Here is a 26,973-nt window from a genome sequence, read left to right as displayed (position 1 = left end):
TTTATGGGAGAAAGTCCCTATCTAAGTGTGATGTTTTGGACTTTTGGGGCAATTATCCTTGGAGCCAGATACATTTCAGAATTCAGATTTAAACTTTTTTATTTTATAAAGGTAATTCAAAGCAAATAATATACATTCTGTAACGCTCCCCATGCCAGTGAAGCATTCCATAATTAAAACCATGATTCTTTCTCCAGGAAAACTGTATTTTACCACGGGCGATGAATAAAGGGCTATAAATATTAGGTCATGTTTCACTGCTAGATGAGGTATGATAAACCTTTTCTTTAGTGTTTTACAAGTTTTGGAATTGAGGATAAAGAATTTGAACCCAAATTATAGGGATTTGCATTTTGATGTTTCAGTGAGAAGTTAAGGGCTTTAAAATCCCCAAAGACATGAACCATTATGAACGGACAGACCTGCGACTAGAACATGAATCTTTCAAATGTTAGTCAATGATTCTGCCCACCATGTCCGTAGTCTCCAGAAGGCAGGCTGCAAATCCATGGTGGATTAGAGAATTGATTTAGTGGGCCAAACCTCGTGTCTAAAAATGAAGTGAAATAAACCAGAATAGAAAACATCAGAGTGCCTCGCTTGTAGTAGGAGTGTGTATCAGGGTGCAGAATAAAATATGGTTTTTGCTATGGAAAGACCGTATTTTTTTTTAAATTTTTACTATGGAAGTCCAATATTTACTGTATTAAACCATGCCAGGCTCTATGGTTAGTTTCTCCTAGGAAAAATGGAAAGTGAAATCTAAAGCCCACTGAAACATTTTAATAAAAACATGTGAAGTAAGATTATAAATATTATTTCCCTAGAGTTAACAGAAAGAAATGGATGACCTTTAACAAAATGAGATTTAATCAAGTGGTCAAAAATTAGGGCAAGTGTAACCTTTGGAATAAAGTAGGAAAAATATTATTGTTCAAGGGATGTAATAATATGATTCCTGTAATTTGTAATTAATTCGATCACTTGTTGTATCTTGCACAATAGGTCAACTGTGTTTCACTGATGCCTGACAGAAAATTGAAAAATTGAATTATTTTATCTAAAACAAAGCCTTCAAATATTAAAAGTGCCCATCATGAAAACAATCTGATTTAGATGTGGCGTAGAGAAAATATCAACATGACAGAGTCTGGAATGAAACACAAAAGCTATGTAAAAATGGAGGTTTGTATATATGATTAGATTTTATGTCCATCCCCAAATGTAACATTACGTTTTGTTACATCGGGAGACCACCTAAATGATTACCTGACTGTATTACTATAGCACTCTCTTTCCTTTTCTCCTGTATTTTTTGGTATCTTCTTGAATCCAAGAATCCTCTGACACAGGCTTGAATCAAAATAAGCTTGTCAATGGCTTCCTTTCGCATTAAATTTAACTGTTCCACATGGTAATATTTCAGGAATACCTTAGAAGAATTAAAATAAAATACAAATAAAATCAATGACACACAAATGTGAACATGTCATGTGCTACGCTTTGCAGAACAGACTGTATTCTGACTCTTTTTAGATTTTGGACATCACTGCCTTTCGCTTCTTTGGCCTGGAGTTTGCTATAACATTATGGATTTCTATTCTCGAAGGAAACATCTGTTGGAGAAGGAATACTGTCTAGCAATCGTACGGTTATTTGCAATAGGTTTTGTGGAATGGGCTAGTAAGCGTGGAGGGTGTTCAGCTCTTTGACTGAAGTTTTAGCATCATATATTTGGAGCAAAGCTAATTTTTGCGTTTCTTAAAAACTGTATTTCCCAAAGTTAAAAAATCTTACAAACCTAGTTGCAAGATAGAGGACACTTACAAGTATAGTGATTCACCCGTCAAACCTTTAGTGAGAGCTGCTGTTAGGTACTCATCTGCTGGGGATACAGAGGTGAGTAAGGCGGGGGTGTGGTCCCTCAGGGGCTCACAAGGGGGAATAAGGCAGATCAATGGTCCCAATTAACAACATTCTCACCAGACCAGTGGCCACCATCGAGAAAGGAGGGCTGACTTTTCAATCACTGTATAACCAAAATGAATCAGGGAAATAAACTCATTTAAGCGTTTTCTTCCTCCTCCAGGAAATACGAAGATTTTTTTTTTCTTTTAATATATTTACTAATAAAAGTCACCTAAAAGGAAGTTGATGGAACACACTAAGAGAGTTACTTCAATTCAAAAGTAAGCTGAGTCATGAGAACTGGAAACATGGAAAGTTAGTTCCATTACTTGAAAGCTTGGCATCACAAGCAAACAGTCTAACATTATAGGTTCTGATGGAATCCAGTTTTAAGTTCTATGGGACTCTACGTGTTAATATATTTAGTCCATTCTACTGTTGACAATTGACTTAAAATTCAATCTGTTTAAAAAGGTCATCCTTTAATTTCTTCATTTATTTTGCACAGCGTTAGAAATGTTTCTGTATTGAATACTTTTATCCGTCTTAATGAGTTGGAAAAGGTGAAGTGGAAAAAAAACAAATAGCTTTAAAATGCTACTTAAATACCAAGCAGAACTGGAACTGCAAAGGGCCTTTTTACAAGTTAGAACTCCGTTGGAAGTCAGGCATGTGTTTCAGACCATAAATCGTGAGATTTCAGCCTGATGAAATTCATCATTGTGATCATCTCAAAAAAAATGGTGTAAATAGGGGTGCCTGGGTGGCTCAGGGGGTTAAAGCCTCTGCCTTTGGCTCAGGTCATGATCCCAGCGTCCTAGGATCGAGCCCCGCATCAGGCTCTCTGCTCCGTGGGGAGCCTGCTTCCTCCTCTCTCTCTGCCTACTTGTGATCTCTGTCAAATAAATAAATAAAATCTTAAAAAAAAAAAAAAAAAAGAAAATGGTGTAAATAAAATACACATCTTTTTGGTGCTCAGCATCTCTCCTTACTCATTACTGAAGGAAATATGGATTACTGAATACGTAGGGCATTCAGCCAAAGAGAAATATTTTTTAAATACCTTAAATTGTTACGGGAGTGACTTCTTACGTGAATATTGTGAAAATTCTCTCTGGCTTCTTCCACCCCAAGATAACAACTCATGTGGAAGTATGTTTCACTCTCTGTAGGTCTGTGGTAGGGCTGACCCTGGTTATTCTAGAGCGCTCAGTCTCTCAGTACTTCCTCTCTTAAGTCTGGCTCTTTTCTCCACTGGCCCCCAGTGATACATTTAGTATAGCCCTGAGACCTGGTACCATCTTTCTTTGCTTACCTCCCCATTTTATCATGCTGGAGGGTATCTGAAAAGCCATCCTTTGCCCAAGATGCAACCTGTCTTACTTCCATATTCAAAATTTATTATTATTTTTTTACTTCATTCTTGAAGGGATTAAGTATATTAAGATCTCTCAGGTCTCAAGTTCAATACATAAACACACCGATCTCCAAATACATATGGCAAGTTTACTAACAATGGTGAATAGTTTGCTCCAGATAAATTTCAAGTTTACAGCAGATGCAGATTTGAGAATTAGGAAGAAAAAAATTAGATAATTGTAATTCAGATCATTATGATTCTCTGCAGAATATATTCTGTATCTATATTATATGATATTAATATATATTAATGTATTCTGAATATTTACTGACTATATTTGGTGGTAATAAAATAAAATGTTCTGAATATTTACTGACTATATTTGGTGGTAATAAAATAAAATGTGTCAGTATGTTTTTAGTACTATCTGAAATGAAGAATTTTTTTGATTTTTTTTTGATAAATTTTCAAGAGAAAATTTTCTTGGATTTCTTAAAAGAAACTTTTATAACAACAAAGTATTTCATTTTGCTGAAGAAAACCTTTATAGATTTATAAATTCTATCTATACTCCCTATTTTAAGCTAGAGATTTGGTAACACAAAAAAGCCATAAGATTTTCAAGCACTGTATAATGTTAGAATGCTCAGTAAAGCCAGCACAATCGTTAATTGTTTTTTTCTTAAAAATTACATGAAAACATTACTTTTGTTTTTCCAAGAGCCCAATTATCCAGACCAGCTTTTTCCAAAATGGCGGCGCAGGAGTCGGGACTCACTGGGGGCTCTTCGTTCCATTTGTAGCAGAGAACATGGTACCTTCAAGTGGAAGAAAGGGCTGGTTAGCATTTCACAAAGTTTCCACACCTCAGTAGCCTGGTGGACACTCGACAACTCTGTGCAGGGAAGGAAGAGACTCCCATACTTAATGCAGGGGGTCCTGCTGGCATTCTCAGAACTTGCAAGTAGACTGACAAAAATTCGGACCAGTCTGTTTGTGTACATTTGAGGACTGTTTTCTCAGTTTAGTGATTATGTTTCAACACTTACCACTGAAATCCCCCTACAAAACCCCCATTACTAAAAAAAAAAAAAAAAAAAAAAAAAAATTAGTTTCCCACATATAGTATATCATCTGCGAAGAGTGATAATTTGACTCCTACACTGTTGGTGGGAATGCAAGCTCGTGCAGCCACTCTGGAAAACAGCATGGAGGTTCCTCAAAATGTTGAAAATAGAACTGCCCTATGGCCCAGCAATTGCACTACTGGGTATTTACCCTAAAGATACAAACGTAGTGATCCGAAGGGGCACGTGCACCCGAATGTTTATAGCAGCAATGTTGAAAATAGAACTGCCCTATGACCCAGCAATTGCACTACTGGGTATTTACCCTAAAGATACAAACAATGTTGAAAATAGATACAGCAATGTTGAAAATAGAACTGCCCTATGACCCAGCAATTGCACTAATGTTGAAAATAGAACTGCCCTATGACCCAGCAATTGCACTACTGGGTATTTACCCGAAGGGGCAGGTGCACCCAAATGTTTATAGCAGCAATGTCCACAATAGCCAAACTATGGAAAGAACCTAGATGTCCATCAACAGATGAATGGATCAAGAAGATGTGGTATATATACACAATGGAATACTATGCAGCCATCAAAAGAAATGAAATCTTGCTATTTGCGACAACATGGGTGGAACTAGAGCGTATCATACTTAGCGAAATAAGTCAAGCAGAGAAAGACAACTATCATATGATCTCCCTGATATGAGGAAGTGGTGATGCAACATGGGGGCTTAAGTGGGTAGGAGAAGAATAAATGAAACAAGATGGGATTGGGAGGGAGACAAACCATAAGTGACTCTTAATCTCACAAAACAAACTGAGGGTTGCTGGGGGGTTGGAAGAAGGGGGATGGGGTTATGGACATTGGGGAGGGTATGTGCTTTGGTGAGTGCTGTGAAGTGTGTAAATCTGGCGATTCACAGACCTGTACCCTTGGGGATAAAAATATATGTTTATAAAAAATAAAAAATTTAAAAAAAAAGATTTTTTTTATCATTTATTTGACAGAGAGAGAAAGAGAGCGAGCACAAGCAGGGGGAGTGGCAGGCAGAAGGAGAGGGAGAAGCAGACTCCCTGCTGAGCAGGGAGCCTGATGTAGGACTCCATCCTGGGACTCTGAGACAATGACCTGGGCTGAAAGCAGACCCTTAACTGACTGAGCCGCCAAACCTAGTTGAGTATTTTTAGAGAAGCAAACTTTTCCTGGGTACAAAAAGCAGAAGGATGGCAGTGGCAAGAAGCAGAGGGAAAGATTTTATTTTTTATTTTTTTACCTTCACAAAAATGTTGGAAGCTGATCTTAAAATTGGACGAAGGGCTTAATTCTCTGCAAACCTCCCGTCACTGTCTATATGCCTTTGATCACTGTATTTCCTTGAGTTACACTATGTCTCTCCCTGGACATTTTCTCTATTGGTTTAATACATATAGTTGAGGAAAGAAAGCAAGTAAGGACTTAATGTTGGAGAGAACTGAAATAGGCCCCAAGGTTTTCAAACTGACCAGGTGAATGAAAGGAAGAAAATCTGGTTTACCCTGGTCAACAATCTTGTGCAAAAAAAGGCCGCTTTCTACAGTTTTTAACACTCCCTTATTTTTATTTAATTTCTTGGTGCAAGATTAACCTGCCAGTCCAGAGGAGACAAAGCATTGAGTTTTGGTAGGTTCTGAATTTCAAAAGAGAGGTCATGGTGTGTGGAAGACTGGGGTAGCATGGTCAGGAGAGTTGAGTTCTGATATTGACTAATTATGTGTGTAAATTGAGACACACAAGGGAACCTCTTTATCAATTTCTTCATCTAAACATGAGCCCGTATATAAGACCTCTAAGAAGAACATATTCTAGCTCCACCAAAATGTCATCCTGTTAAATATGTGGATGAACCAGTTTCTGTTAGGCTCTTTGGAGAATTCTAACCTAGAATGGTCTAGAAAGACGTGATGATCATAGTTTTTGCTGCCTGTGTAAATAATCTTGGGGGGGGGGGTGCCCATTAGTGGGTCCTTATCCTTCAGGTCTGCCAACTTGAGGACTAAATTTACTTGTGGACACCTTGTGACTGAGGAGCTACTCTGTCCTCTCAGCCTCCCAACCAACTCCTGGATTTGCTTCTTTCCAGATCCAGCCAGGATCTTATGGCTCATCATATGAGCAACCCTTAGTGAGCTCCCTTTTCTATTTGTAGAGTGACAGCTATCCTTTTCTTATGTCTCCTGTTGAGTTGACAGGTGCTCAGAATGATTTGGAAGCTATCTAGCTGAATTCCTGGGACCAGATGAAACCAAGGTCTCCTACTCCTCGGCCATCTTGGACTCCTCTTCTCCCTCTTGGTCTTTTGTTGCATGTGCTCTGCAAACATGCAAACCTGGACCCCCCAGTATTGTTCTCTGCCTTCTTTCAGGCTTTGGAAACCTGCCAGGGAAAATCACTGTTCATTACCAGTGTTCTCCCCTATAAGCCTGCAGTTTCCTGAGTTAGCCCAACCCACAGAAACACCAGAATCCTGACTGGTGTCCACGACCAAGTTCCTCACTCAATCCTCACAAGTGTTTAATCTCTCCTGCCCTGTTATCCCCTCTCTGCACTGCTCTCAGCAGGTAAATGTGACTGCTAGTTTACTAGAGGCTTCCAGAGCCAAGCTCTACTGATCTCTTCCCCAGCTATAGATATGTTTGTCCACTCTTTCTTCTCCTTCTCCTTCTCCTTCTCCTTCTCCTTCTTCTTCTTCTTCTTCGGAGATCTCCACCCTCCATCTGCCCATGTTCTAGATGCCACTTCCACCTTCTCTTCTCTTCTGTGTATTTTCAATCCCTTTTCTCTCTCCTGGCTCCTTCCATTTAGTACAAAACAAACCCTCTCCATGTGTCTCACCGGAAAGAATTCTCTGTCTCCTACTAGCTTTAGAGATCAGTTGAAAGATTGCTTAAAGTAACTCTCCATTTCTCCACTTCCCATCACTGCGTAGCTCCTGGAATCTGATTTAGTCACACAGTAAGGAGGGCTCTTACTCCAACACATAAGGCGTTTTAGAGATGAAATCTAAAGGGATGCCTTCCATCCTAATCCCAAGTGTTCTTTCTGTAGATTTGGATATCGTTGACACCTTTCTCTGGCTTGAGTGTCCCCACGACTGTATCCCACGTTATCCGGGGCTTCTTCTCACTGTTGGTCTCTTGCCAGGCGTCACGTTTAGACTTGCTGCACAAATGCTAGTGTTCTCCAATGTCCTGTCTCTTTCTAAGCTCTCCCCACAGGGGGCTCATCTACAGGCAGAGTTCTGACCATTCTCCAGTGGATGAGTCCTGAATCTTCCTCTTCTGCCTTCTTCTTTTATTTTTTAAAATTTTTAAATTTTTTATTTCTTTTCAGCGTAACAGTATTCATTGTTTTTGCACCACACCCAGTGCTCCATGCAATCCGTGCCCTCCCTAATACCCACCACCTGGTTCCCCCAATCTCCCACCCCCCACCCCTTCAAAACCCTCAGATTGTTTTTCAGAGTCCATAGTCTCTCATGGTTCACCTCCCCTTCCAATTTCCCTCAACTCCCTTCTCCTCTCCATCTCCCCATGTCCTCCATGCTATTTGTTATACTCCACAAATAAGTGAAACCATATGATAATTGACTCTCTCTGCTTGACTTATTTCATTCAGCATAATCTCTTCCAGTCCCGTCCATGTTGCTACAAAAGTTGGGTATTCATCCTTTCTGATGGAGGCATAATACTCCATAGTGTATATGGACCACACATCTCCTCCTCTGCCTTCTTTATACCAACTTGAAACACATCACCTCTGCCGGCCTGCTCTACACCTCCCTGCTCATCCCATGGACAACTCAGCAAGTCATCACCTTCCCTCTCCTCTGTTACTATCTACCTTTGTGAATGGTATCACCTCCTTTCCAAAGGCAATAAAGCTAGAAATCTGTGTGTCGTCCTACATTCTTGCTTATTCTCCACTCAGTGCATCCAACAAACTTAAAAACTGCTCTGAAATCCATTTCTTTCTGTCTATTCCTACTGCCATTGCTTGCACTTACTCATCATCTCCTCCCCTCCGGCCCTCTGTAATTGCCTTCCAACTGGTCATGTCCACCCTCCCCCAGCTCTGTCTGAACTGTCTTAATAAGATGAAAATCTGATCATGCCCTTTCCTGAATTGAAAGTCTCCAAAAATATCCCTAGTTCTAAGCCGTGATGTCAAAAGCAGGTGCCTTCAAAGGCTGGGCACACAACGTATGTAATTTGGAGAGCGGCAGAAATGTAGGAAATACAAAGGTCACACCTGCCAAAAAGCAGTCATTTAAAATGAGCTGCCATATACAAAGATGGGCATGAAATCACCTTCCTCCTCCGTATCCCTGACTGCCTTTCCAGCCTCACCTTTGGCTAGTTTCCATGGACAGCTCGAGGTCCAGTCATAAAAGCTATTTAAAATTATGCCAAAAGGCCATGTTTGCTCATGCCTCCTGCCTTTGTACGTGTTGTTCTCTCTGCCTGCATGTCCTTCATCCTCACCACTTGTTCCTTTATGGAAGACTCACGCTTTCGATATTCTAGAAACTCTCCCTAATGTATCTTTTTTGTTAAATTTCATTTTTTGTGTGTGTGTTCCAAGATTCATTGTGTTTATGCACCACACCCAGTGCTCCATGCAATAAGTGGCCTCCATAATACCCACCACCAGGCTCACCCAACCTCCCAACCCCTCCTCCCCTCCAAAATCCTCAATTTGTTTCTCAGAGTCCACAGCTCTCATGGTTTGTCTCCCCCTCCCTCATGTATCTTTGATGAATAGACTAACTGGGTTAACTGGCATTCTCTTTCCCTGGGTAAGACACATCAGCTGGGATCCATGGCACACCTGGAGCTCACGGGTAGCAGCACTCACTTGTGGGCTTGTGTGCTTCCCCTCCTGCTGGGTGAGCTGTGTTTGCTGCCAAACCTGTTTACGCCTGCACTTGAGGTGACATGATTCAAAAACATATTACATAAGGGCACCTGGGTGGCTCAGTGGGTTAAGTGTCTGTCTTTGGCTCAGGTCAGGTCCCAGGGTTCCTGGGATTGATCCTCTCATCAGGCTCCACGCTCTGTGGGAAGCCTGCTTCTCCCTCTCCCACTCCCCCTGTTTGTGTTCCCTCTCTCTCTATGTCTCTCTCTGTCAAATAAATAAGTCAAATATTTTTTTTTTAAGATTTTTATTTATTTATTTGACAGACAGAGATCCCAAGTAGGCAGAGAAGCAGGCAGAGAGAGAGAGGGAAGCAGGCTCCCCACTGAGCAGAGAGCCTGATGTGGGGCTCCATCCCAGGACCCTGGGATCATGACCTGAGCTGAAGGCAGAGGCTTTAACCCACTGAGCCACCTAGGCACCCAATAAGTAAAATCTTAAAAAGAAAATCCACTATTCTTTCATTCACTTGATAAATATTTATTGCGTACCTGCTATGTGCCAGGGACCCTTCTAAGTGCTGGAGATCCAGCAGTGAACACAACAGATGGGTACCCTTGTCCCTGGAGCTGACATGACATTGTATGGTACTGTACATAATTAGGTCCTTCTTCCCACAACTAGTCTGTGAGTTTCTTAATGTCAGAGGCTCTTTTGTTAATCTTTGGATGAAGATTGGGGTTAATCTTTTTTTTTCAAGGGCTAGAACGTCATGGGTGCTCAATTAAATGTCGGCTAAAGGACTAATGACCTGCCTCTGGGACTTGCTGGGTTAATAACCATCCAGACGGACCAGCTGCTATGGAGGAAAGTCCCCACATGCCCCAACATACTTTCTTCTTCTTTGCTTTTAATGGGCCAGCTTGATGGTTTCTGTTGTGGGATTCAAGACCACAGCACTGTAGATAAAAAGTAATTTGGGGAGCTTGGGGCTGAGGCAAGAATAATAATGAAAATAGTTATAACTAAAATTTATTAAGACATTTTGTTCTATGAATAAATGCCATATATATTATTTCATTTAGTGCTCATAACCACCTAACGAGCAGATACTGTTACCATCATCTTTATTTGCAGATGAGAAAGATGAAGGCTTGAAGCTTACAGCAGTTATTCAAAGTCACTTTGAACAAGGTCACACAGTTTGATAGTGATAGAATTGGGGTTTGAACTTAGATTTTCTTTCTTTCTCCCCCACCCCCAAACCTGGGTTTTCTGACTTCAAAGCATGTGCACTTCCCTACTTCCCTACACTAGTGCCTTCAATGAGTCTTGGTTGTGTTAAAGTTCCCGAAGCTGAACCACGGGGTGTACATGTCTCATGGAAAAACAAAGTCCACTTCGGGGGCCTCTGAGGATAAGTGTTCATTTGAAACAACTATAGTAAAAATCCTGTGCAAGGTAAGTTCATGTAGTGTATCTTCCCCTATGATTATTTCTTTTTCACAAAACAGAAGAGTTTATCTACAAGAGAAGAGACAAAGCGTCTGATGAACTCTGCATCTCACACGGAGGGTTAGTCAAAGGCTAAGGCAGGACAGAGGAGAATGATTTCGTTCTATTTACACCTCCACGGGGCCTCTGAAAATTGTTCTGCCTCCTGAGAGTCTCTGCCAATTTAGATGACAGATTTCAAATTAGTGATGGAGAAAAGGTTTATTAGCCTTTTAGTTCTGGAACTTCCTGTATTCAAAATAGCTATTCTCGTGTTCTTTGTATACTTAGTTTTTTCCCCCCTTCCTCATTTATCATGTAGTAATTTGGTATTCTATATAGTGTGGGACTTTGAAATACATATGAATTTATTCTCACTTCTGCCCTTCTAAATAAGCAACTTTCAACTACAATATCATCAAGAAAATAGGCTTAGTTTCCTTACTGTTCATAGTGTAAAACCATGGAAAGCTGAAACTATAATTAATACGGCATTCAAGGCTCTCTCTATGTGATTTTAACCCGGTCAGTTTTCCCATCTTATCTTCTGCCAATTTTTGTCACTTCACTAATGCCCACTGTGCTAATTCAGACAAATCCAAAACCTTCTAAGCTTTTGACACACCAAACAGTATGCTGAGAAAGATTTTTTCTGTCTTTTCCAGAAACGGCACCTACCATTAGATTCTAGTTTAAACCTTCTAGTTTAAACCTTCTTCCCTGATTCTCTTACGGGCCCTCCTGGAGATAATCTTTCTCTCCTCTGATCTCTTGTACTGTGTATATCATTCCCTTGGATCTTGGTACTTATTACCTTCCACTGCTTATTAACTTTCCATGTCTATGACTCTGGCCATCTTAATTGGATGGTTAATTCTTTTTTTTTTTTTTTAAAGATTTTATTTATTTATTTGACAGAGAGAGATTACAAGTAGGCAGAGAGGCAGGCAGAGAGAGAGAGGAGGAAGCAGGCTCCCTGCTGAGCAGAGAGCCCGATGCGGGACTCGATCCCAAGAACCCTGAGATCATGACCTGAGCCGAAGGCAGCGCCTTAACCCACTGAGCCACCCAGGCGCCCCTGGATGGTTAATTCTTGAGGTTCAAGACAGTTTTAAACTATGGTATCCTCTGCAATGCTTATTACCTTCCACTGCTTATTAACTTTCCATGTCTATGAATCTGGCCATCTTAATTGGATGGTTAATTCTTGAGGTTCAAGACAGTTTTAAACTATGGTGTCCTCTGCAATGCTTAGCTTATTCCCAGCATGGAGCCAGCATGGGTCTTGAACTCACAAACATGAGATCAAGACCTGAGCCAAGAACAAGAGTCAGACACTTAACCAACTGAGCCACCCAGATGCCTCAGCAGGGTACCTAAAGAAATGGTCATTGAAATGCCATGGTAATTATATTAATATTATATTATTTGTATTAATTTTCAAGCAAGTTAAAGATCAACTCTTCTCCTAAAAAATGAAAAACATGGGACACCTGAGTGGCTCAGGTCATGATCCCAGGGTCCTGGAATTGAGTCCCACATTGGGCTCCTTGCTTGGCGGGGAGCCTGCTTTCCCTCTGCCTTTGCCTGCCACTTTGCCTGCTTGTGTGCTCTCGCTCTCTCTCTCTCTGACAAATAAATAAATAAAGAAATAAAATATTTAAAAAAAATGAAAACAGGTCATATTTTTTTTTTTTTTGAAATATTTACACATTTAACTTTTTATTTTTTATAAACATATATTTTTATCCCCAGGGGTACAGGTCTGTGAATCACCAGGTTTACACACTTCACAGCACTCACCAAAGCACATACCCTCCCCAATGTCCATAATCCCACCCCCTTCTCCCAAAGCCCCTCCCCCCAGCAACCCTCAGTTTGTTTTGTGAGATTAAGAGTCACTTATGGTTTGTCTCCCTCCCAATCCCATCTTGTTTCATTTATTCTTCTCCTACCCACTTAAGCCTCCATATTTTGATTTTAATTTGACCTTTGAAATTTCTTTGTATCAAGTACTTTTAGGTTCTCTGTATTTACATAGAGGATAAAGAATTTACTGATAGCCAGGAGGAGTCAAGATGGCGAAGAATTTACTGATAGCCAGTAAGAAATTCCAGTATTTTTTATTTCTTAGTTTTGGATATAAAATTGGGTCTGCTCTGTGAGAATGGAATAAGTCAGTGTTTGGATGATTACTGTACTTCTGAACCCTACAGTCTGAGCCTTTAAAGTTTGTCTTAAACGATCACTGAAGATTTGCTGATTACAGAGTTACCGTATTTGTGTAATTTGGTTCTCCATCATGAAGAAGTGGTAGGGTTTTCCTTACTTTAAGGTGCTCAAAATGAATACCTTTCTTGTCTTTTTTTCCCCTTAATTATAAATAAAAATGAAATATTTACTTATTTATTTACTAGGTTTAAAAACGTATTTCTTAAAAAACAAGCTAGGTAATAATTACTGAATACCTGAATGCGTTTAAACCTTTCTTTTCTTTTTCTTTTTTAAAAAATAACTTTCTTTTCTTTGCCAGGTTTCTAGAGGAAGGCAAGAACTACCACAGATTGCTGAGGATGTAATAATTTGCAAAAATAATTAGAATTTTTATTTTATAAGTAAAATGAAATAAATAAAAATAAAATAAAATAAGTAAGTGAGGGTCTTGGTTATCACGAGTGAAAGAGTGCTTGACATAAGCCAAGACGTTGTTTTGTTTTGTTTTGGGGGTGTGGTTAGAAACTGTTTAGTTCTTAATCCTAATTTGTACACTCTGAAAAAGGCCAGAAAATGTTACATACAGGGAATTTCTTAAATGCTAGATCTCCCCTGAAAATTCTAAAACTTTGGAAAATTGAAACTTCAAGTTTAATAGCTAATAGTAATCATACAATTGATAAATATCAAAAACAAGCATTTGAAATATTAAATATATAAAGTACTAAACCTCTATATCATCACAAATGTATTCCTTAATATAGAGCTACCCTATGACCCAGCAATTGCACTACTGGGTATTTACCCTAAAGATACGAATGTAGTGATCTGAAGGGGCACGTGCACCCCAATGTTCATAGCAGCAATGTCCACAGTAGCCAAATGATGGAAAGAACCTAGATGTCCATCAACAGATGAATGGATAAAGAAGATGTGGTATAGATATATACAATGGAATACTATGCAGCCATCAAAAGAAATGAAATCTTGCCATTTGTGACAATGTGGATGGAACTAGAGGGTATTATGCTTAGCGAAATAAGTCAATCAGAGAAAGACAATTATCATATGATCTCCCTGATATGAGGAAGTGGAGATGCAATGTGGGAGGTTGGGGGGGGTAGGAAAAGAATAAATGAAAGAAGATGGGATTGGGAGGGAGACAAACCATAAGAGACTCAATCTCACAAAACAAACTGAGGGTTGCTGGGGGGAGGGGGGTTGGGAGAAGAGGGGTGGGGTTATGGACATTGGGGAAGGTATGTGCTATGGTGAGTGCTGTGAAGTGTGTAAACCTGGCAATTCACAGACCTGTACCCCTGGGGCTAATAATACATTATATGTTCATTAAAAAATAATCAATAAAAATGTTATATATATCTTAATTCATTTTACATTAATTTCAAATATTAAAAAGGACTGCTTATCCCTAATTGAGTCTTTTTGTTTTCTAAATACTGTTATTTACTGTTGTTTTCTTTTTTTTTTTAAAGGTTTTATTTATTTATTTGAGAGAGGCAGAGAGAAAGAGAATGAGAGAGAGAGCGCATGAGAAGGGAGAAGGTCAGAGGGAGAAGTAGACTCTCTGCTGAGCAGGGAGCCTGACACAGGACTCGATGCTGCGACTCCAGGATCATGACCTGAGCTGAAAGGCCGTTGTTTAACCAACTGATCCACCCAGGTGCCCTTACTGTTGTTTTCTAAATACTGTTACGGAGATCAAGTCTCACTTGATCCTTATCACAATTCCACTGGGCAGTCATGACAGATTTATTAAATAAGAGGAAAAATGAGGTTCAGTACAGGCCAGGGTTTCCCAATCTCAGCACGGGTAACATTTTAGGCTGGAAAATTATTTGCTGTGGGGGCTTTTCCGTGCTATAGTATGCTTAGCAGTATCCTTGGACTCCATGTGCTGGATCCCGACAGCAACCTCCATCCTATCAGCTGTGACAACCAAAAATATCTCCAGATATTAACAAACATTCTTCGAGGGGGAAAAACCTCCCCCTGTTGGGAGTCACTGGTACAGCCCAAGGGTCACCCGGCATGAGCACTGAGATGAGAACCCAGACCCTCTAAGAGCTCAGCACAGAACTGCTTAGGCCTTTCAATCGTCCTGCTCATGGCATGAACCCTATGCAGCCCCATCGGATCTCCCGGCGGACAACAGAAACTTCCAGCCCGTTACCTGCTTTTTCAGTGCAAAATCATCTGCAATAACAAAATGCCTCCATCCTAGAACAGCTGAACGATTCTCTTTCCTATTTTGTTCCCTGTAATTCTTCTGATGAATTTCTCCATAAACTGTACTTGGAACCTTGAAAAGAAATCCACGTACCGCTTTATGAAGTTGGAGAAAAGTATCCGATGAGAGTAGCCCAGCCTCCGAATTCTTGCTGTTTCCAGAATTCCAGTGTAGCGCAGCTGTAGGAGAACTTTCTCTTTGTCATATTTTCTTGCCTGACGTTCGTTATTGGGTTTGATGCAACGGACAAAGTGAGGTTGGCCCACCACCATTTTGGATAACAAATCCATCAGGGAATACTGTAATATGCAAGAAATATAAATTTCTCAGTGTAACGTACATAAACTTAGAGGCTCGTAAGTCTATTTATTTATTTTAAAATATTTTATTTATTTGTCAGAGAGAGAGAGACAGAGAGAGAGCACAGGCAGGTAAAGTGGCAGGCAGAGGCAGAGGGAGAAGCAGGCTCCCCAATGAGCAAGGAGCCTGATGTGGGACTCGATCCCAAAACTTCTGGATCATGACTGAGCTGAAGGCAGCCGCCCAACCGACTGAGCCACCCAGATGTCCCAAGTCTTTCTTTTTATTATAAGAAAAAAACTCCTGAAAACTGAATGTTACAAATGTTCACATTAATTCACAGTCAATGGAGAAAAATCCATATTAATGAAAATTTTATTTATAGCATATTTTTTAGAACACAGATCTACTAAAAAAAAATGTGGAGGCATTAACTCAGAACTTAGCTATCAAAAGGTTGCCTGTACATTCTTAAGGCAACTTTAATTAACAGATAATATTACTTTTCATATATTGGGGCACCTGGGTGGCTCAGTGGGTTAAGCCTCTGCCTTCAGCTCAGGTTATGATCCCAGGGTCCTGGGATTGAGCCCCGAGTCGGACTCTCTGCTCATCAGGGAGCCTGCTTCCCTCCCTCTCTCTCTCTCTCTCTCTGCATGCCTCTCTGCCTACTGGTGATCTCTGTCAAATAAATAAAAAAAAATCTTTAAAAAATTACTTTTCATATAATTTGTTTGTAAGTAATTATATCCCTTCATGGAAGCTTGCTGATATATAATATTAAGGCATATGACTTAATTTCTTGCTTATACTATTAATTACCTTGTCTAATTCCTTCTTTATAGAAAGTATGAGAGTAAACCCTTCAAGGCCTGTCAGAATCATCTCCTGGGCTAACGTAAGAAATGAGAAGTGAAAGCAGTTTACTATATAGGATGTAGGAGTTACAAAAAGAAGCAAACACATTTAAGTATTCTAATCTGCTCTAGCTTGATAATTTTCTTATTTATTTTAGAATTTTCAAAATCACATAGATAGGAAAAATGTGTGTTCACCAATGGCTTATTAAAGTGGTAACCAATGACAGGACAACTAAGTATAACAATAGAATAATCACAGTTCACCTAAAAAGGGAATCTTAGAAAATGATGTTGAAGAGCAGCGCTGCTATTCAATGGCAAAAAAAAGGAATGTGTGAACAGAGACAGTTGGTGTTGGTTGGATTTGCTTTTAGTGTTGGAAACAGAAGCCTATAGTAACAAAGCCAGAGGAAGCCAAATACGGAATTACACAAATGACAAAGCCTTGGATTTGCTCAGCTTCTTTTTGAGCACTGAAACTTGGATGTAATCCTCTCACAGCTGGGCTTGCCACATGGGAGCCCCTTTTAAAAAAAACATTATAGGGGTGCCTGGGTAGTGGGTCAAAGACTCTGCCTTTGGCTCAGGTCATGATCTCAGGGTCCTGGGGTCAAGTCCCGCATCGGGCTCTCTGCCCAGTGGGGAGCCTGCTTCCTCCTCCTCTCTCTCTACCTGCCTCTCTGCCTACTTGTGATCTATGTCTGTCCAAAAAAAAATCTTTTAAAAAATAAAAAATCATTATATACTATGTGGAATAATCTTCTATCACTTTTCACTTCAGCTTGAGGAGGAAAATGATTTTACGAACTAATGTTTTAAACACATGCACAGTCTTGGACGCCAGCCACAGTGGACTGATGATGGTCTTGGATAACTCACTTAAAAAAAGGGAGATAATCTGTCTGTTAAGTACACTTGCTAATTTCACTCTGCTGTGGTCTTGCTGGAAGGTACCAGCAGGAATGTGAGATAGTAAGCATATAAAGGTACTACGCGCTACTCAAAGATGATTAAGCACACACTCTCTGCTATGAGCTTACGACTTGAAAAAGTATTTAATAATACTTTTTTAAAATGCCCAGTTATTTTTAAAAGCATTTCATGATTCTGCTAGAAAACTGAATTTACTCACTCAACACTTATAGTAAATTTAGCCTAATTTCCACCCCTTCTGCCTTGAGTTATACTACTAATAATTTCCAATTTTTAGTTGGTATTTTCTTCATTTTCATTGGCTGGTTAATATGACTTGTTATTAATTTTTTAATTGTTTTTAAAGATTTTATTTATTTATTTGAGAGTGGCCGAGTGAGTGACAGCACGAGAGGTGAAGAGAGGTGCGGAGGGAAAGGACCCCAAGATCATGACCTGAAGGAGGCAGACATTTAACTGACTAAGCCACCCAGGTGCCCCAACACGATTTTATCTGAAGAGATAAAGAAGAATGGACACCAATAATGAGGGCAGGGGTATCTAGAGTTCTTCAGAGAATAGAGGAAGTAAAGTATTTCTTAACTTCCTTTTCTCCCCTATTGTCCAAGGAAGAAAGGTAAGATAAGGTCACCATGGCCTCATGCTAAGGACACAGTGGCTAACTTTCCTGGCATGTTACTATGCTTCCCCGATATCTTTTCTCCTTGCCCCACACCTATACCAGTTCTTCTTTTGAGGTTTTCATCTTGTCTATGTGCAGGGAGCTATGGAATGGACCTGAATACTCAGCCTTGTCCCATCGGCCCACCCCAAGATCATTTAGGAGTGGGAAGAAGAAGTGATAGGTATTTATCATAGCACTGAATTAAAAAAAAAACCTGTCAGGTTTTGTTCTAGCGGAAATGTGTTTGGTTCTTCAGACGAATCTTAACCAAAGTAGGAACTCTGATTAACTTAGCATGCAATAATTTTATAGATAAAATATCAAAGCAAACCAACCCATGGGTTTTTGACAGTACTCCCTACTATGTTCTGTATCTAACAAATAATAAATGGAATACAATGAGAATTATCTTTTGCTAATAGTACTGTGATACTTATTACTAGCTTTTGATTTGTAATTCTCATTTAAAATAAATAACAGGGGCATCTGTTATTTATTTTAATAACTCATCTGATTCAGTTGAGTGTCTGTTTTTGGCTCAGGTCATGATCCCAGAGTCCTAGGGAGTCCCGTGTCGGGCTCCCTGCTCAGCGCAGTTTCTGCTTTTCCCTCTTCCCCTGCCCCTCCCCCTCCTGTCTCCTCTCTCACTTTCTCTCTCTCAAATAAATAAATAGAATCTTAAAAAAATTAAAATAAATAAATAACATTCCTGGGGTGACTGAATGGCTGTCAGTTAAGCCTCCAACTCTTGATTTTGGATCAGGTCATGATCTTATGGGTCATGAGATCAAGCTCCCCATTGGGCTCTGTGCTGGGCATGGAACCTCCTTAGGGTTCTCTTTCTTCATCTCACTCTACCCTTCCCCCTGTCTGAAATAAATAGCATTCCTAAGCACCATACACCATAATTAAATAACTTACTCTAAAATATGATGCCACTGTTTGTGTCTTCATGTTGGTTGTCTCTATGGCATGACGTGTGGCTTCTCCACTTTGATCCTACAAAGACCAAGAAAGACGGTGATGCTTCAGTATCCACTGTACCCTATGATCTACAAGGAGCCCATGGAGTTTCCTTCGGGTTTTCATGATCTATGCTTTCAAATACATAAAATAACAAAAGGTTAATATTTTTGCTTAGGGTACTGTTTTGTCAACCCCACTGGAATTTTAATTGGTCGTGCAAGGAACATGAGTGTCTTAGAACTTAACTAATATATTTTTAGTTGGTCTTAGTGTAACATTAAAATGAGCTATAAAGGAAGGGTTAGGAATGTATCATAACTGCATGATTCTTTTAGTGGCTAGCAGTAATATGAACATAACATAGCTGTTTAAGCAGAAAAGAAAGATCAAAGGGGGAAAAACCTAGTAAGTAAAATGCTATTGACTTTTAGGAGCACACAAACACTGTTTGTTGTCAAGGTTAGATTTTTAGACTCACTGTCATACAAAATGCATGTTCTTACCTTGGTCAAGTTGATTGATTTTTCTGAAGTCCTCATTTGATAATTTATTAAATTTCCAGTTTTAGAATGTGGCAGATTACCTATAGGAATGTGGATGAAATTAACATACATTTTAGAATTTTTAATCACTAAAAGATTTTCCTCATTTAGTTAAATATTAAAATAAACATTGTTGGTGTCATAATAGTTATCCTTGGTTAAGTATTTATGAGAAATTTAAGGATAAAATAATATCACAAAATAATTTTAAATCAATTTTAAATTCAGAAAAAAAACACAGTTTGGAGTTTAGAAAAAATACAGGTGTTGTATTTCCTTTAATTGCTACAAGCTATGATGATATCAACTAATTTTCTTTGTGTGTGTGTACGTGTATGTATGCATGTATGTGTTAAATGGCTCTGAGATTTTCTTTAATGCAAAGGTACACTTTACGATGGGCCTTAAAAATCACATGGATTATTAATTCATATGAAATGGTTATAAGAAAATCAAGGATGGTTGAAAGCAATGGATATGTTCAATCTAACATTCAGAAATATGTGCCTGTTACTAGGGCTACTTAAATGTGCACAACCCAAGGCCTTGAAAATATTCTAGTGTAGTGAAAAATTATGGTCCCAGAAGCCGGGAAGATATGGATTTGAATACTAGCTGTAGTACTTAAATTGTGTTGCCTGTGGATCATTTACTTAGTCTCTGAGTTGCATTTTGAAACCATATAATGGTGATGGTGCCTGCATCACAGAATTTTGATGACATGTGACAGTATGTCAGGTGCATGGTGCGTGCCTGGAAATGTTTATTCTTACTCTCTCTTCCCCCACACCTCACTAAGCACAATAAACAACCAACCCACAATCCAAGAGTTCATCATCCCACCAGTAATGTTCAAATATATCTCAAGAATTCGGTATCACTTCAGAAAGATTATTTCTTTTCATTCTCATTCTTTTAGGTGAGAAGTAGAGGTGACATGTTTTTTGTTTGTGTGTTTTTTAGAGAAGGAGAGAGTGTTGTGTGCATGCCAGGGGTGGGGTGGGGACAGACGGAGAGGGAGAGAGAATTTTAAGTAGGCTCCATGCCCAGTGCAGAGCCTGATGCAGGGATCAATCTCAAGATCTGTGATCATGACTGAGTCAAGATCATGAACTGAGCTGAAATCAAAAGTCAAGTGCTTAATCAGCTGAGCTACCCAGGTGCCCCAAGGTGACATGTTTTTGACAAATCCTTCACATTCTTTGTGGTGGTGAAAGCTGCCTCTGAAGTGATATGCAGGTGGGACCCTGCCTGGGATGCAGCTGGCAGCGCCTCTGCTGTGCTGTTGTCCCCCTTCCCCATTATCAGGAAAAGTGCTGTGATGGATGTGCACACTGGCTTTCATGCTGGGCTGCACACTGGACTGTTCACTCTTCAGCTGTGAGACTTACTACAGACAGCAGAGTGGACAGAGATAGTAACACACGGTCTTCAGAGGGGCATCTGTGGACATTCATTTTTTTTTTTTTTTTTTTTTTTTTTTTTAGGGAAAGTTTTAGAAAAAATTACCAAAATTACTATAGACTAATACAAAGGACTAATAGCACATTAATTAGAATAAACCCAGTACTTAATAGATACCATTACTTAATATTAGCTAAGTAAGAACTAAAAATTTAAGCTTCTCTGAAAACTGAAAGACTAGAGGAAATTTACTAAAGGATTAATAATTTCAATGTAACAAAATTTATACATGAGTCATCAAATTCTTTAACAACAAAATAAATGAAAGCCTTCTAAAAATTCATTAATGCATATCAACAGGAACTAAAATTAGCATAGATCTTAATTTCAGAAAATATATCCACTTTGCCTTTACAGCTGACAGATGAACAAACCTGTAATAAACCAAGGTAGTGATGTGAGCTACATGGAACTGTAGTACATTTCCTCTTAATAATGGCTGAACTGTATTTCATATTTTAAGTCATACGTGCAACAGGTTATCTCAGAATCTTGGAGACAGTGTAATATAGGATTGAAAAACCCAAACTTTCAAGCCCACTTCTAAGACTTCCCACAAGGGCAACACTGGGAAAGTTGCCGAACATTTCCAAGACTCAGTGTCTCATCTGTAACAGTAGTTCCTCCTCAGAGTGTTGCTATTAGGAGTAAATAAAAGTAGTCAGCACAGTGCCTAACACATTGCAACTTCTAAACAAATTCATGAAAAAAATAAAAAGATAAAAAAATAAATTTATGTATTTTTATTGTTGTAATTATTATTATTATGTTTGCATATCTAGGTGAATATAAAATCCAAATGTCTCTGATAGCTTTGAGATTCGGAGTCACTGAAACATCTTTGATTATGAAATTCTCTTTTCCCTGGCTAATGAAACATGGTTTTGCTGAATCAGGAGACAGAACATAGTATTGAGAACCTGGCTGCATATTTTATAAAGGTAAAAAACATGACATTAAGTGCATGGATGCAGTTGGTGGATATAGAAAGAGATAACAATTGTTAAAGTCAAAATTGAAGACATTTGTTTCTGGACAGGATAAAGCAACACAGACTGGATTAACTGAATGACTAAAAGAAAAAGAAAACCAACAACCAACCATACAATATGTATGAGGCAACAGCTTTTCTTCCTTTTCATTTTTTATTGTAAAACTTACATAATATAAAATTTAGCATCTTAATCACTTATAAGTGCACAGGTCAGTAGTATTAAATACATTCATAATGTTATGCAACCATCACCACCATAGGTGCCCATAACTTTTTTCATCTTGTAAAACTGAAACTTTATACCCATTAAATACTGGCTCCCCATTCCTCCCACCCCCAGCCCCTGGCAACCACCATTCTGCTTTCTGTCTGCATGATTATAACTGCCCGAAGTACCTTATTCTGAAGAATCACACCATATTTGTCTAGGAATAACAGTGTTTATACGTTGTGCATCAAACAGTACAGGACACTGATCCCCGAATGAGGGGAAACAAATGAGGTGAGCCCTATGAGTATCCCAGCTTTCTGTCTAAAGAGATTTACACTGCAAGGAGGGGAACTCAGGTGACGACTAGGGAAAATAACAAATGTAACCAACAGAAAACACGTCAAATCGTAGAGTCAGTCCAACCCAACATATCAATAATCACATTAAATATAAATGGTTTGATCACCTCAATTAAAAGGCAGACATATTTAGAATTTAAAAAGGCCCAACTAAATGCCGTTTACAAAAAAAGCCTTCTTTAAATACAAACAAAAATAAGATGAAGTTGAAAGTATAAAAAAAGACATACCATTCAACCACTAATCCTAAGAAAGTTGGAATCTCTATATTATCAAGCAAAGTAGATTTCAGAGAAAAAACTATTACCAAGGATAAAAATAGTATTAATAAAGGGGTCTGGTCATCAAGAGGCTATAATAATAATTCTAGGGGCACCTTGGTGGCTCAGTGGGTTAGGCCTCTGCCTTCAGCTCAGGTCATGATCTCAGGGTACTGGGATCGAGCCCCGCATCAGGTTCTCTGCTCAGCAGGGAGCCTGCTACCCCCTGCCTCTCTGCCTACTTGTGATCTCTCTCTCTCTCTTTCTCTGTCAAATAAATAATAAGTAGAATCTTTAAAAAAAAGAAGCTATAATAATTCTAAATGTTTATGTTTCCAATAATCTTAAAAATACATGAAGTGAAAACGGATAGAAATGAAAGACAAAATAGACAAATTGGATTATAATCAGATATTTCAAAACTCTTCTCTTAGTAACTGATAGAACCAGGAGAGAAAAAACCAGTAAGGATATAGGAGATTTGACCATTACTATCAACCATGTTGACTCAATTGATATTTATGTAATTCTCCATCCAACACAGTGGAATACACGTTGTTTTCAAGTGTAAATGAAACATAAAATAAGATATATTATATTCTGGGCTATAAAACATGTCTCAGTAAATGTAAATGGATTAAATCATACAAAATATGCTTTCTGAGCACTATGGAATTATATTACAAGGCCACAACACAAAGATATGGAAAATCCCAATATTTTTAGAATTAAAATTCAATACTTATACATAATCTATATAAGTACTTACATTAGAAAAGAAATGTTTTCTTAAATCAACAACCTATGACCTTACCTTAGAAATTAGAAAAAAGGAGACTAAATAAAACCCCATGTAAACAGAAGAAAGGAAACAAGAAAGAAACCCCCCCCCAAAAAAAAAGAAAGGAGGGAAAAAAATAACAAAATAGAAAGCAATATCAATGGAAAAAAATCAGTGAAACTATAAACTATATACTGGTTCTTTGAGAAAATCAGTAAAATTGACAAATCTCTAGAAAATCTAACAAGAATAAAGTGAAAGAGGACACAAAAGATTCAGATCAGGAATGAGAGAGCTGATAAAACTCCAAGATCTATAGATATTAAAGGATAATATAAGGGAACACTATAATCAAAATTATGTCAATGAATGTGACTACATAGATGAAACAGACAAATTTCTTAAAAGATACAACCTACTAAAGCTCATTCAAAAAATTAGATAATTAAATATCCTAATATTTGTTAAAGAAATTGATTGAATTTTTAATTTAAAACCTTTTCACAAAAAAAGCCTTCTAGCCTGGATGGCTTCACTAGTGAATTCTACAAAGGAATTCAGAAAGAATTAATACTCTACTTTTCCTGGAAGCAATACTTCTGAATTCATTCGGTGAAGCCCATATTACTCGGATCCCAACATTAGAAGAAAATTAGAAGAAAACTACAGTCCAATATCCCTCATGAACACAGATACAAAAATTCTTAACAAAACATCAGCAAATGTAATCTAGCAATACATGAAAGTTCAATGCATCATGACCATGTCACATTTTTCCCAGGAATAAAAAGTTGGCATAATATTAAAAAATCAATCAATGTAACTCATCATATTTACAGATTAAAAAAATATATGAATGATCATCTCAATATATGCAAAAACGCATCTGACAGAATTCAAGTATGCATGCCTGGTTAAATACTCAGGAAACTAGGAATAGAAAGAACTCCTCCTCCTGAGAAAAAAGGTCTATGAAAACCCTACAGAAAACATCATATTTCCTGGGGAAAAACTGAAAGCTTTCCCCCCAAAATGAGGAATAGACAAGAATGTTCATTTTTAGCACTTGTACTCAAAATTGTGTTGGTGATTCTAGCCAGTGCAACCAGGAAAGATGAAGACATAAAAAGTAAACAGAATGGAGAAGAAAGGGGAAACTCTTTTTTCACAGATCATCTATATAGAAAAATCCTATGGAATTTACAAAAAAAAAGAAAGTTACTCTAATAAACGAGCTTAACAACACTGCAGGGTGAAAGATTAATACACAGAAATCAACTGGTCTTCTGTATACTAGCAACAAACAATTTGAAATAAAATTACCACTTATAATAACATAAAATGTGATATATAAGCAGATAATTTGACAAAGATATACAAGTCACACACACTGAAAACTACAAAATATTACTGAAAGAAATTAAGGAAGACAAATAAATGGAGAACTATATTGTGCTCCCTGATGGGAAGACCTAATATTGTGAAGATATCAATTCTCCCAAAATTAATCTATAGCTTCAGTGTATCCCAATCAAACTCTCACCAGGATTTTTGGTGGAAACCGACAAGCTTATTCTAAAATTTATATGAAAACGCAAAGGAATTATAATTGCCTTGATAGCTCTGAAAAAGAAGAGTTGGGTAGCTTATACTACCTGATTTCATTTTTTTAAAAAAATTAAACTACAGTAATCAAGAAGTGTTGCACTGCCTTAAAGATAGACAAATATGGGGGACACACAATAGAGAAGTCTAGAAGGAGACCTACATGTTTATAGTCCATTGATTTTCAACAGGGTGCCCAAGCAATTCAATGGGGGAAAGAACAATTCTTCCAACCAGTGGTGCTAGAACAAATAGAGAAGGTCAGGAGTGGGAGGGATTCCAGAGTCATGAGGAAACATCATCTGGGGGTGAGGAATATGTTTACTACTGAATGTGGTGATGGTTTTACAAGTATATATGCCTGTCAAAAACATATCATATTTTACTGTCTAAACATGTCTTTTTTTTATTGTATGTCAGTTATATCTCAATAAAACTGTAAAAAGAAATGCAAGATAATATAACAAATTCCAATAAAGAAAAATAACCCAAACTACAGTTTTTTTCTACTTAAAAGCAAATGCAAACATGTATATGGTTGGGTGGAACAAAGGCATGTAAGTTTTTAACCAATAAGGCAGAGCTCACTAAACCTTAAATACCACCCCAAAAGCTGCCCAGTCCTGAAACAGAGGTCGCTCTGAACTTTTCAGAGGTGAGCATGTTTTTCTAGTGAGTAGCTAAAATACCACCCTATTTTCTGGTTCCTTCTACAGACACTTTTCTTTAAAGAAAACCTAGTTTGTTTATATTCACTTTTACATGTTCTTCAGACAGTTGAGGCAGAATGTATTTTAAAAAATGCATATTTAGTGGGCTAAAAACAAACCAACATAAAAATATTGAGGATTCAACTCATGAAAATCACAGTCAGACACTACGGGATTGGGCCCAAGGAAGTTGCCTTAGCTTACCTGTTTTTGTCAGAGGGTGATTGACGAGTTGGCGAATTACACTGTTTTCTGATGACCTCAAAAGGAGCACAATATCCGTTGGAAGAGTGTCTCTATTCTTAGCTAAGAACCCACTTGCATTATAGAGTACCTGTTGATAAAGTACATTTCAGTGTCACAGTCAATGTCATCCTCATTGTCATCATCACCATCAACAGTGGCAGGGGCAGAGCCATCAATAGGTATTTACGGAGAACTTCCTCCGGGCTGAGTGACAGGTATACAAAGATTTATAAAGGCAGTCCTTTACAACTTGGTTGGAGGAGCAAACTTTTCCAGGTCTACAGTATATTTTGTCAGAGAAAAATCTGTGTCTCGCTAATTTTATTTGGGTTGAAATCATGGTTTGTTTGATTCTTCTCGTTTATTACGCTGGAAATTTGGTATTGTTTCCTTTCTCTGTTTGGAGGGCAGAGGGAGGCATAAAGGAGGCACCTGGGGCCACCAGGCATTCTCATTTCCATGATAATTGAGTCATGCACAGTGAATTGGCCATTACAGATTTTCATCTCAGTAAGGAGTATGGTCTAAGTACATTATGAACATTCACATTTCTGGCACTTCTAAATAATTTTAGGACTTTCTCAAGACCAACGTAACTCAAAGATTTCTGTAGGATTATCTACTATGGTTGATTTATCGGATGAATTGTGTCCCTTCAAAATTAATATGTTGAATTCCCGATCCCAAATGTAACTGCATTTGGCTAGGGTCTTTAATTAAAGTTAAATGTGGTCCTAAGGGTGGGACCCTAATCCCATAGGACTTGTATCCTTGTAAGAAGAGAAAGACACACTGGAGGTCCCTTTCTGCTTCTCATGTACTCAGAGAAAAGGCCACAGGAGGACACTGAAGGATACACCCATCAGCAAGCCAGGCAGAGAGGTC

At 38.4% G+C, this 26,973-nt stretch overlaps 1 protein-coding gene across 4 annotated transcripts in view; it reads right to left on the bottom strand.

Annotated features, from left to right (window-relative positions):
* MYO3A (myosin IIIA) overlaps nt 1–26,973 on the bottom strand; it is a 241,353-nt gene that overhangs the window by 43,484 nt on the left and 170,896 nt on the right. For all 4 annotated transcript variants that reach the window (XM_082740863.1, XM_082740865.1, XM_082740866.1 and 1 more), the window contains 6 exons: nt 26,047–26,176; nt 19,420–19,499; nt 18,872–18,949; nt 15,287–15,492; nt 3,975–4,086; nt 1,270–1,432 (listed from right to left, as the gene is read on the bottom strand). In XM_082740863.1, coding sequence (XP_082596989.1) covers nt 1,270–1,432; nt 3,975–4,086; nt 15,287–15,492; nt 18,872–18,949; nt 19,420–19,499; nt 26,047–26,176 — 769 coding nt within the window. The remainder of the gene's footprint in view (nt 1–1,269; nt 1,433–3,974; nt 4,087–15,286; nt 15,493–18,871; nt 18,950–19,419; nt 19,500–26,046; nt 26,177–26,973) is intronic.

This window comes from Mustela nivalis, assembly GCF_964662115.1.
Source record: "Mustela nivalis genome assembly, chromosome: 7".
In the NCBI taxonomy this organism is placed as follows: Eukaryota; Metazoa; Chordata; class Mammalia; order Carnivora; family Mustelidae; genus Mustela; species Mustela nivalis.
This window is presented reverse-complemented; position numbering and strand designations above follow the sequence as displayed.